The following is a 12,379-nucleotide window of genomic DNA, read 5'->3' on the forward strand; positions in this document are numbered from 1 at the left end:
CCCAGCCGGGGAGATGCGAGAGGCTCTCAAGGGGGGGCGTCTTATGAACTCCCAACCTTCCAGGTGCCTCCGACCTTCGTCGACTATGTGGCACCCCAAGTTCCATCGTATCGCCCAATGCAAGGAACCTCCATGCAAATGCCCTGTGATCCACCCCCTTTGGGAGCCCGATTGTTCCCTCCCTATGTGGCTATAGCCTCCCGTTGCCTTGTACCGGGGCACGCTGCAAAATTGTATGGCCTCTGCTGTACAAATTACACCCCTTAGTCATACAACATCTGTACTTTAAAGCTGGAAAATGAATCAAGAGAATTTGTGATTAAAATTGCAGCAGCTACATTCAAACACAGCAATTATTAAGAATTACGGTATCAAAAGGTTTGGTAAACATAGTGATGACACAGATTCAGGAAGTGGGGGGTATTTTTAATATACTGCCTGTCTATGAGGAAATTTATTGCTTGCTTAGTGTGAACAGCACACTATCAAATTGGTATACACTCCAAGCGGGGATGGGTGGGGTTGGGCTGCCTTGTTTACTCAAAAGACAGTCTTAACACATCCCCAACTCTTTCACAAGCCTCCTTTCATAGCACTTCCAAATAGACTGGCAAAATGCATTTTAAGGCCACCAAAGAAGACCTTTCCTTGCACTGCAGCAACAGCGAAGAAGATGCTTTATCAAGTACCAAATGTTTATGCTTGAAGATAAAAGTATCCTATTGATTCAATGATTCCAATCTCTTCTTCCTCCTCATAACAATTTCAGCAGCCCAAGATTTCCCAAGATCAGTTTGGAACTTCCCTACACATTGTACAAAGGCATTCATAGTCAGAACACTTGTGATTGAATCGCATAACATCAGCAGACCTTTTCATAATCTTGCCAAGATTTTAACTTCCCTTAACAAAATACTATCTTCTAATGCTTAGAAGTACATAATTTTTACACATCTCCTCATATATGATTTTACTACAATCATACAGGAACTTACCTGCAGTCGACTGATAGAAGTCGTCCAAAATCTTTCCCTGTGCTGTACAGCTCAAAATTATAAAGTTAGAAAAAACAGCCTGTATAAAAGAAGCATTCAAAGATGCTGAGATTGATAAAAGAAGCATCCAAAGAGCTGGATTGATACATCCCGAAAATAACATAATTTAAAGCCCAGATTAGGACTTGAACGACATTACTTCAAAAGGTCATGTATCAATTATCTCAGGAGTATAATACTTACTTGTTTCATATTCTAGGGCTTGTAAGATCATCTCCACCTGCATAAGATCATGGGAGGTATTGGAGACTTCTTTGTGGAAATATCATTACTTCCGGCTACCAGAATAGAGACTTAACAATCAACAACCAGAACAAATACAGCTACTATCCCAGTTCATAGAGGCATGTACAATCGCTCAATGATTATTTTGTGCACAACTGATCAGGCACGCACAACTGGTCAGGCATGCACAACTAATCAGGGCACGCTTTGTGCTTCTAAAAGGTAGACAATGCACCCTTTGATATACAAGCTCTAGATGATTGTCTTGTTGTCTCCTACACACTTTAGATCATAGTACCAATACAATGGTTCCATTAAGGTGAAGCTCTTGTAAAGGTCAATTAGGGAAACCTCACCAGCCATGAGAGGATTTTGAAACAGTAACCTTTTTTGAGTATGTGAGAATGTTTAAACAAAAGATAGGGTACTGGAGAAGTGTTTGGCTTCTATAGGAAAAGTCCTTGCATAGGTTGCAGATCTACCAGTGATTGTCTTGTGCATGGACTAGTCAACACAACATATCTGTGGTTGGCTTGTGGCAAGTACTGGATGACATGGGTCTCAATGTGAAGAACCACACCACATTCTATTGCCTCCCAAGCTTTGGGGGGAGTACTTGGGAGGTAGAGTGTACGAATCCCTCTCTATTGTGGTGCACTTCCTCTTCCAATGGTTAGCTACTAGTAATGTATCCGAATTGGCCAGGCAAGTGCGAACTGCACTAGATGAAATTAGAACAAGAGTAGTGTTAGCCTTGTCTGGTTAGTAATATAAAGGCATAATTATTGGCCTTCGAGACAGAACCAAAAAAAAAAAGGAAATCTAGTTATGCAGCTTGACCTATGAAAATCAATGAAGAACTACAGAAAAGGGAAGTTGGCCACTGCGAGCAACCAATCAGTTGGCATGAGAATTGTCTTTGCTTCACAACAGCAAAGAAGTGCTGGCACCCTATAGTACGCCATATACGCTTACGAGCTGCATGAAAAAACCCCAGCTACCCCCTTCTACTCCTCTTCTCTACTTGCTCAAGTCCCTTGGCCCTCATAGAGGGCTTTTTGCAAGGCTATGGAGAAAACCCCCCTTCCGCAAACATGGGTTCCGACGAACAAGTCAGCAAGGCTATTGATCAATATGCGTGTATGTGTATGTGTTTGTGTGTGTGTTCACAACAAAAAAGTGTGTATGTGTGTGAGAGCGTGCGTGCGTGCGGTCTTTGGTGATCCGTCTCTTGCCAAGTATCACTTCTCCCGGGCGCCCACAACGAAGCCTCAAAGCACATGACAAAGACAAAGCAGTGATTCAAGAACTTGACTGAAGTTATTGTTGGATTATCCGTTAACTGTGAGGGACAATCAAAGCTGCCCAATTGATGGTCACCATCCTAGCTGTGGGGGTGAAGGTCTCGTCGAAGTCAAGTCCTTCTGAATGTGCATAGCCTTTCACCACCAATCTCACTTTGTACTTGTCCAAGCTCCCATCTAACTTGAACTTAAGCTTGCACACTCATTTAGTCCCAATTACCTTCCGCTTGGTCCTTTTGGGCACTAAATCCCAGGTGTCATTTTTCAAAATGGCATCCATCTCTGACTCCATGGCTTCCTGCCATTCTAGAATATCCTTCACTTCCTCAAAGGAACGGGGCTCCTCAAGCTGAGCCACCATAGCATAGTTCACGGAGGGAGTCTTCATGTTGCGTTGAGGCCGCCGCACTCAAGAACTGCTCTCGGGAATGTCCGTGACTTGAGAATTTGCTAAAGTCTTCAAATACCACTGAGGTAGGATGGAGGTGCCTTTGCTGGAGTTGCCTTGGGAGCGCTCCTCCTCCTCCTCCTCCTCTGGGTCTTCAATCGTCTCCACCTCTTGGATGGTGACCTTGGGTGGGGGTAATGACGAAAGTTCAAGAACCTCTTCTGCAGGCTGTGGCTCTGACTCCTCAAAGATCATGTCCCTGCTGATAAGGATCTACTTCTTTTCCGGGTCAAAAAGACAATAGGCCTTGGATTCTTCATTGTATCCCACAAAGAGACATCTTCGGCTATAAGAATCAAGCTTCCTCCACTTATCTTTATGCACATGAACAAATGCATTAGAATCCGTAAATGAGATATTGTTGGATTCTTACCATAATAAGCTTCGTATGGAGTCTTGTCATCAACAACCTTGGTCTTGGTTCTGTTGAGGATGTGAACAACAGTGTTCACGGCTTCCCTCGCAACATGGTCAAACCTGTCTCTATGACGGTCCTATGCTTCCTCTCAGCAACTCCGTTCTGTTGAGATGTGCGAGTTGTCTCTTGATCCCGTGCTTCTTGCAAAATCCATTGAACTCGGTAGAAGTGAACTCCCCCCCCTGACTGTGCAGAAGGCTCGCCACTCTCCTTCTCTACTTGGGCCTTACAATCTTTGAATTTCTCATAAGCCTGAGACTTCTTGGCCAGATAGAATACCCACGTCATGCGACTGAAATCATCCACAAATAAAACAGAATACCGCAAACCTGCGAATGAATTTATTGACATTGGGCCGCAAATGTCGGGATGAACCAACTCGAGCGGGTTCTTGGTTCGTGATGAGGCCTCCTGTGGGAACTTATCCCTATGTTGCTTGCCCTCCAAGCAAGCCCTGCAAACACGATCATTGCCTGCAATCGGTGTAAGTCCATCCACCACCTTTGACTTTTGCATCTCGGCGAGAGTGCCATAATTGACGCGATTGAACCGCTCATGCCACACTTTGGATCTGCCATGGTCCCCGTGCACCAACAGAGCGTTGAGCCGATATAGCCCATGCTTCTTGACTCCTTGAGCCACCACCTTTCCATTTGCCTTCGATGTGGCAGTAACTTTGCGGTTGTCGAATAAGACTGACATGTTGTGCTTGTCCATCTGACTGACTGACAAAAGGTTCTTGCACAAATTCGGTACGTACACCGAAAATCAGCTCCTCGTTTCCTGTAGTCGTGATGAATGGAACACTACCAACACCCTTCACAGGGCATGTTTGGTAATCGGGATGTGTACCTTCCATGGATTTGAACCACTCCTTCTCGTTGGACATGTGTTTTGAAGCTCCACTGTCCACGTACCAGCCTTCCATTCCTTCACTAACTGCATAGGCGATAAAGAGAGCGCCGATCGTGACATTTGCCGATTCAGTCTTTGGCTCCTCCTTGGATTTGGACTCCTTTCGGTTGAGGTCCACCTTCTTGCGGCACTCCTTAATGGAATGACCAAGCTTTTCACAGTAGAAGCACTTCATTTGTCTCTTTTTCTCTGCATCCTCAATATTGTTGCTCTTGGAGTCTTTGAACTTACCCTTGCCGGGCTTGTCCCTTGCCAGGAGACCCTTCTCGTCCGATTGAGTAAATAGCTTTTCCCGAGCCTCTTCCTGTAATAGTAAAGGGTCAAACTCTTCGAAGGTGAGAGGCTTGGTCCTCTAAACTGCAATGACCGTAGTCACGAAACTCTTGAAACTGCGAGGTAGCTTGTGTAACGTCAGCAACGCTAAATGACTTGAGTCTACCTTCTGACTAACCGTTGTGAGCTGCTCCCTTACCACCTTGACTTTCGTCAGAGGGTCATGAACATTGTCCCCCTCATTCATACCCAGATAGTATAGTTGATGTTGAAGAAGCAAGATACAAGATGTGTTGTCTATTTCGTACAGATCCTTCAAAATAGCCCACGCCTCTACAAACGTCTCGGCTATCTGGATGTGCGGAAGAACAGAGTCCGCCGTGGTCCCTATGATTAATGCTGGGGAGTAGACATCTCTATCTTCCCAACTTTCAAGCTCCTCTCCATCTACTGGAATGAGAATCTTCCCCTTGTTGTCCAACAGATCTTCCGGCTTTGCCTCCACTCCCGTTGTCAACTTCCACAACTTCCGAGCCACTAAATGACTCTGGATTTTCACCTTCCAGATTGGGTAGTGTGACCCATGTAGATTCCCTAACTCTCCAAAGTTCGAGATGGTGAAAGAAAGAAATCTGGGTAAGGAGGAAGGAAGAGAAGGGGCTGAAGAGGCAACAGTTGAATCCTTGTCCTCCATCCTTGCTGTAATAGCAAACAAACTAAAAAATGAATTTGCAGTAGAGAACTGGACCACGCAGCAAACTTGTGTGTTGATTGGAGTCGCCTTCTTGCTGAGGAACTCCATTCTAGAGCCGGAAACCCTGCTCTAATACCATGTTGGAAAGTAGAGGATCAAATCACTCACTCCTCACACTCCTGATCACAGCTCAAACAACACTCAAAGAGAGATAGAGAGATAGAGACAAAACTCAGATATATTCTTCCACAACAATGGGCTGACAAAAGCTCAAGAGGTGAGCAACGAACAACAAAGAGATGCTGAACCCAAAAATGAGTCTACTCCTCTCCCTGCACGCTTGCTCGGGTGCTGGCGGTCAGTACTGGTGATGAGGAATGAGGGGGAGTGGGGGGGCACATGCTCGTGGTGGTTTATGGCAACCCTTTTGAGGAAGATCTAATTGTTAGTAACAAAGTCCAAAAATTTGAAGATCGTAGTCCCATGACTTTTTCCCTATATTTTAAAACAAATAATGCTTTAAAAAAGCCAAAATATACTTGATATACCCACTTGACATACAGAGTAATCCAGCTCCCATTATTATATTTTCATCTCTTTGAAAATAATATTGCTTAAAACCAAAATGATGCATGAGAAGATGAATGCTCTTTTAGAGAGGTGGCATGTCACACACACACACACACGCGCGCGCACACTTTTTTTTAGAGAGTTCTTCCGGGCCTCATTGCGGCAGTCCTTATATGATGCCTTGCATGAGGAAGATTTGGATATTTCTTGCATTCAGATTTTCTTTTCTGATGGATAGGGCATTGGCTCTTTTCTCGAGCACTGCCCTGTTGTAAAATGGATGTTTCATAACACACACACTTTTTTTTTAGTGAAATCTTTATATTTCTGTGTGGGAAACCTCAAAAGAGGTAAAAACCCACCAATAAGTACAAGAAAAAAGTTTTTACAAGTAAAACCTCAGAGCAAAAGTCATGAGGTAGCCAAGTAAAAAGTTACATATCAAGCTGGAGGAGAGTCAAACACAGCATCCTCCAGCTTCAAATTGTTCTGCTGTAAAAACTGATGCAGTGATGAAACCACACCATCAATAAAAACAAGCTGTTTTTTGCCCTTGTGATTCTTCTTGATATAGGCTGGTACCCGAAATTTTTGAATCAGAGGGTCAAAAACCTGTTGTAACATAGGATGAAAAGATTCCAGTAAAAAAGGTACTTCTGCATCCCTGACAGAAGAAGACTCTGGCACAGGCATCAAAGGCAGAGAAGCTAAATCAACATCCGTATCTTCCGATGAAGAAGCTGCATCTGATGAAGCAGGGTTCAGCATTTGAGCTTCATTCGGAGGATCAATCTGAGTCAAAGCAGGGGCAGTATCCTGAGAGAGAGCATGCATGTCATCCTGTAAATTGCCCCTGCTGAGTAGAAGAAAACTGATGGTGCTCAACAATGGTGCAATCCTGAGCTTCTTCAGCAAGAGGAGGATTTGCCTGTGATTTATCAACCTTCCTCCAGTAGTGCTTCGGAGCAGTAGAGGCTTCGCCAAAGAAGCCATAGCAGAAACCGGAGGAGAAGGGAGAGTAACCTTGATAGCTGAAGAAGGAGCAGGTGGTATGGGCCTGAACATAGAAGGGCAAGCACGTGCAAAATGACCAACCTGTCGGCACCGATAACATGCAGTGGGGAAAGATGCAAAATGGAGCTTGATGCGCATCGGATGAGCAAATCCCAAATCAAGATTCAAAGTAGATGGCACGGGCTGCGTCATATCCCACAGGATGCAAAGACGAACATCACGGGAGGCTTGCAAGAACTCCTGTCTCGGAATATGGAGAGGCCTTCCCAAAAAAGCTGCAAGAGTTGGAAGATGCTGAAAAAGAGGCACAGGCAACGCTTTGAGAGTAATCCAAACCGGACAGTGAGTCAGAAGTGTTGCAGAAGGATCGAAAAGCAAATCCCTGGGCATAACATAGACGAAGAAACCCGCTCCAGGAACGCCAGCATCATTGACAAGGCGCTCTACCACCTCAGTCGAAGTGCATTGGGCATAGTAAAATCCTTTGCCTAGAAAGACAAAGGAAGAAATACAATCCAGACCCACTGCAACATCAGCCCAATGACGAAGCTGAGCTGAAGATAAAACCCTGCCCATGAAGTATAGGCAAACTCCAAATTGCTGAGCCTGTCGAAGACCAGAGACCAAAAGGGCAGAATCCAAGGAACAAACAAGCGGGAAACTCAATGAAGGAACTTCTGTAACAGAGGCAGAGCACAATTGTCGAAGAAGATCCAGCTAGAGAGAAGAAGAAGGGCCATCAGAATTATCCAGCTTTGCTGATTTGATGAAAGGGGAGGCAGGCAGACCACCATGCTTTCGCCGAAGGAACACACAAGTAGGAGCAGAGGCAGAAGGAGGTCCCGAGGCCGAGAAAACAAAAGAGAGAGGGGACTGCACAGGGGACTGTACAGGTTGTTCGGTCTGCCGTACAGACTGTACGGTCGACCGTACAGCCTGTACAAAAGTCCGTACAACAGGAACGGAGGGTTGTACGGGGGGGTCCACAAGGTATGGAAAGAGTACGGGAGACTGCGCACGAGATTGTACGGGCGGCGGTACGGAAGGCAGCAGCCTGCACGTCAGCGGTACGGAAAACCGTACAGTTGACGACAACTGAACTGAAGACAGAGGAGCCGGCAAGGTTAGGGATTGTACAGACGACGATGGTACGGACTGAAACACGGAGGGAGAGAAGGAGGGCTCCATCGCACCACACACACACACACACTTCATAACACACACACACACACACACACTAGGAGGGCTTGGAGCCCTCAAACTGGCCGACTAGGGAGTGGGCTCCCTGTCAAGAGACCAACTAGGTCTGAGCCCCCTAACCAACCTGTTTGGTCGATTATTTGGGGTTGTATATGGCTGACCAGACCAGGCTGGTCTGGCCTATAAATAGGCCCCTTTGTGGGCCTTTTGGGCTGCTGATGCCAGGCCCAAGTGTCCTCCATATGCTCTCCAGCCGCCCCTGTGTCTGCGGGCACATTTCCACGCATATAGCCAGGTATGTCTTCCTCCATCCCCCTATTGTCCTCTGCTCCCTTGTCCCCTCAAATCAGGGGCTCGCTAGTGGGGACAGTGACATTCTAGCATGTGTATGTATGTATACACACAAATTTATTTATTTATTTACTTATTTGAATTTATATTGTGTGTGCGCGTGTGCATCTGCGTGCGTGCATGCGTGTGTGTGTGTGTGTGTGTGACTTTAATAATGCGCCTCAATCGGGTGACAACACCTCAGGCCACACTCATATGTTGGCTTCTGAAACACAAGCAGCCTGATTGATCTCTGGAAGGAATTACAGCCCATGCTTCCGGGTTATACCTTTTAGCATAATGCTCAATCTTCTTATCAGGCACGCTTGGACAGATGGTATCAGATTGATCCACAGCATTGTGATGCCTTTACTTGTCAAATTTGGGTTAATCATGCTTTCACACATTCGGATCATGCTCCTCTTTGGTTGAGGCTTTCCTTACATGAGTTTCCCACTGACAGATTGCCTTGCCGAAGGCTTTTGCTGATTAATAATAGTTATCTGGAGCATGCTAACTTTAAAGCCTTGGTCTCTGATGCTATTCAGCCTCTCTCTCGTCAGATACGCATTGGTTTGGATTATGCCTGGCAGGCTTTTGTTGCTCGGATGCAAGCAGTTATTCGATATTATGGCAAATCCTATATGCAAGCCACAAGGGAGACTGTAGCACATGCCAAATTTACATGTCAGAGTTTGACTGAGCTTGCTCATCTTCGCCCTTTGTCTTCAAAGGAAAGCATGCTCTTATGTCAGGCTCAATTCTCTCTTCAATCTAATGATCGCAGAAAGCTTGCTAAATGGGAAACTCAATCCAACAACGGGCATTTTTGGATAAAGGCTGCTCTTCCAAGCAATTTTTTAAGAGTTTACACTACAAAAGACAGGCTGCCAATATATGTTGGATCCGGATGCCTGATGGTTCTTGGTCAACATCTCGTTCAGAGCTTGCTGATTTATGTGCGCAACACTTCTCCACTCATTTTGGGCATCTGGAATCTGGAACTTTCTCCTCGGGTCGTGTCTGCACGTCAGCTTCTTTTGCAACATATTCATCCAATTCTGTCTGATGCTCAGGCTTTGGAACTTGAACATCCCTTCACTGAAAGGGAATTGTCTGATGCACTGAGATCCTGTGGCAGATGGAAATCTCCAGGATGGGATGGTCTCACTATTGAATTTTTTCTTGCATTCTGGGATCTTCTTAAATTCACCTTGCTGCAAATGGTAAATACAGCATGGCAAAATCAGCAGATGCCTTTGTCATGGAAAAAGGGTCTTCTCAAGCTGATTCCAAAAAAGCAGCTATGGGATTCACTGGGTGATTGGATCATGCTCATGCCAATCATTTAAAAGATCATTGCCAAAATGGTGGTTGATCGGATTAAAGGTTATTTGCATGATGGGTTGCATCCCTCCCAATATGGCTTTGTTCCACGTCGCCATATCACAGATAACATTACCAATGCTTATATTGGGATTGAATATGCCAAATACACGCAGCAGAATGTTCTACTCTTGCAGGTAGATATTGCAAAAGCCTTTGACACAGTTCAATGGGATTTCATCTCGCAAACTATGCGAGCTTTGGGGTTTGGACAAAAAATGCAGCAGGTTATTTACTGGCTTTACAGAGATAGCAATGCGGCTTGCATTATCTCTGGGGATATCTCTGATGAGTGGACTCTTCGTTGTTCGGTCCGCCAGGGATGCCCTCTCAGTGCTTTACTGTATGCCACTGCTACTCATCCTATGCTGCAATATATTGATCATCTTGTGGCTATAGGATCACTTCATGGCTTGGAATTGGATGCTAATCGCAGCATGGTTGCTCAAGCTTATGCTGATGATTCTTTCTTTACCCCGAAGAATATGCCCCATGATCTTGGTGCCTTGATGCAGGCCCTCTCTATTTATGGTTTGGCAGCTGGTCTTCATGTTAATTTTCATAAGTCTAAGCTGCTCCCTTTGCATTCCAAAGACTGGCATAATCTATTATGGCCCGAGGATATCATTCCACCCACTCAGTTTGTTCGTCATCTTGGTTACCCTTTGGGGTGGGAACTCACTCGCCGACAACAAACTGATTGGGTTTTGGCTAAGCTTCGGAAAAAGCTTGAGTATTGGAAACTGGCAACCTGGCCTTTGCACGTTCGTCTTCGAATGGTGCAGTCCATCCTTGTGGCATATATTCAATTTTACTTGCCATTGATCATGTTCACTAAGGCAGATCTTACATCTTTCATGTCTGTCTTTATGGAACTCTTTTGGCGATCCAAACATGGCAGAAAAAGTCTCAGGCTGCTTTCGATGCATCACATTTGTTCTCCCAAGATGCATGGTGGATTGAACATCACGGATATTCATGTGCATATTCTTGCCCACAGGGGGAAAATGTTGCTGCAATTTCTGCAAGGTGATCATCCTTGGGCTCTTATGATTAGGACTCTGGTCACTCATATCAATATTTCTGTGTTTGGTCATTGGCAACTCGATCACTGGGATTTCTTTTTTGGCTGCACTGATGGCACTTTGCCTGGATGCCCTTTTGTCTCCCGCTTGCTTCTTGACTGGAAGCATGTTCTTTCTCATCTGGAATGGAATGGACGGCAATCTTTGCTTGGGAATTCTTTGAGACCTGAAAGCATTCACTGGTCGAAAGTCTTTCAGCCTCCCTTGGCTTTACAGGAACCTCAACGTTCCTACTTTGTCTCGTTTAAAGGCATCACCTCGGTTGCTGATGTTATAGATGATGCTGGTACTGTGCTCCCCTTTTCTCTAGCAGCCACTACATATGGATTGGGCTCTCATTATCGTCCTTTGTGGCGACAAATTACTTCTATGCTTTCGCCCTTTGTTCCGATTCCTCCTTTGGAACTCCAGGACCGACTAGAAGATTGGACTTTGACTTCTCCAGGGTCCTCTGCTCGTCCTTTGAGGCTATCTCAGATTATTGTACCTGCATTGTATAAAATCCTTTTGCCTCAACCTTGGGTTTCAGAGAGAGGTGATTCTGTTTGGCGAATGCATCGCCCAGCCAAGTGGTGGAGGAAAAGATTACAGCAACTTTGGGCCTATAAAGTACCGTTTCGGCAACAGGTTTTCTTTTGGCGAGTTCTTTTGGGAGTGTTTCCATCTGGACAGCTATTAGCTCATCGACACATTGCTCCTGCACTTTGCCATAGATGTTCTACTTCTTCGAAGACTGTGCCTCACTTGTTTTGGCATTGTCCGAGCTCTCGTGAGTTTTTTGATCTGCTTCGACACAGCACCTGCGAGCGAGATTCCCATCTGTTCCGTTTGGGAAGTTCTTCTGGCTATTTGGGTTTCATCCATCTAGACCGGAGTTTCATCTTTTCTTCGTTTGGGTTCGCTGCTGGGCACTATGGACTTTATGGACATATAGGAATTGTAAAGTCTTTGGTGATCCTACTTTCTCTCTGTTTGGCTTTTTTAGGCGTTCTCTGCAGCAATCTTTCTTTGATTGCTTGCAAACCCGCTGCATAGATCATGAGGTCTTTTTGACATATACTGAAATTTTCAGTTGATGTTATTGTAGCACCTTTTTTTGAGGTTGCTACTCATATAATATAATCAATCAAAGATTTCACCCAAAAAAAAAAGTGTGTGTGTGTGTGTGTGTGTGTGTTTGAGATTGCTAATGCTTATGTTGGGATAGAATATGCCAAATACACAAAACAAGATGTACTTTTATTACAAATAGATATTGCTAAAGCTTTTGATACTGTTCAATGGGACTTTATCTCGCAAACCATGCGTTGTTTGGGATTTGCAGAAAAAAAGCAGCATATTGTATATTGGCTTTATTGTGATAGTAAAGTTGCTTGCATACTATCTGGGGGCATTTCTGATCAGTGGACTCTCCATTGTTCAATACACCAAGGATGTCCTCTTAGTGCAGTCTTGTCTGCAA

At 44.9% G+C, this 12,379-nt stretch overlaps 1 protein-coding gene across 1 annotated transcript in view; it reads right to left on the minus strand.

Moving 5' to 3' along the window:
• Positions 1–252: 252 nt before the first annotated feature.
• LOC147890186 (uncharacterized) overlaps positions 253–12,379 on the minus strand; it is a 43,724-nt gene continuing 31,597 nt past the window's right edge. Inside the window, exons 6-8 of the mRNA XM_087390861.1 lie at positions 1,239–1,275; positions 996–1,037; positions 253–805 (exon numbers count right to left, since the gene is read on the minus strand). Of these exons, the coding sequence (XP_087246987.1) occupies positions 720–805; positions 996–1,037; positions 1,239–1,275 (165 nt within the window). The 3' untranslated portion in view covers positions 253–719. The remainder of the gene's footprint in view (positions 806–995; positions 1,038–1,238; positions 1,276–12,379) is intronic.

This window comes from Dipteris shenzhenensis, chromosome 19, assembly GCF_047967505.1.
Source record: "Dipteris shenzhenensis isolate YYH24624 ecotype China chromosome 19, Dip_SZ_1.0, whole genome shotgun sequence".
Classification (NCBI taxonomy): Eukaryota; Viridiplantae; Streptophyta; class Polypodiopsida; order Gleicheniales; family Dipteridaceae; genus Dipteris; species Dipteris shenzhenensis.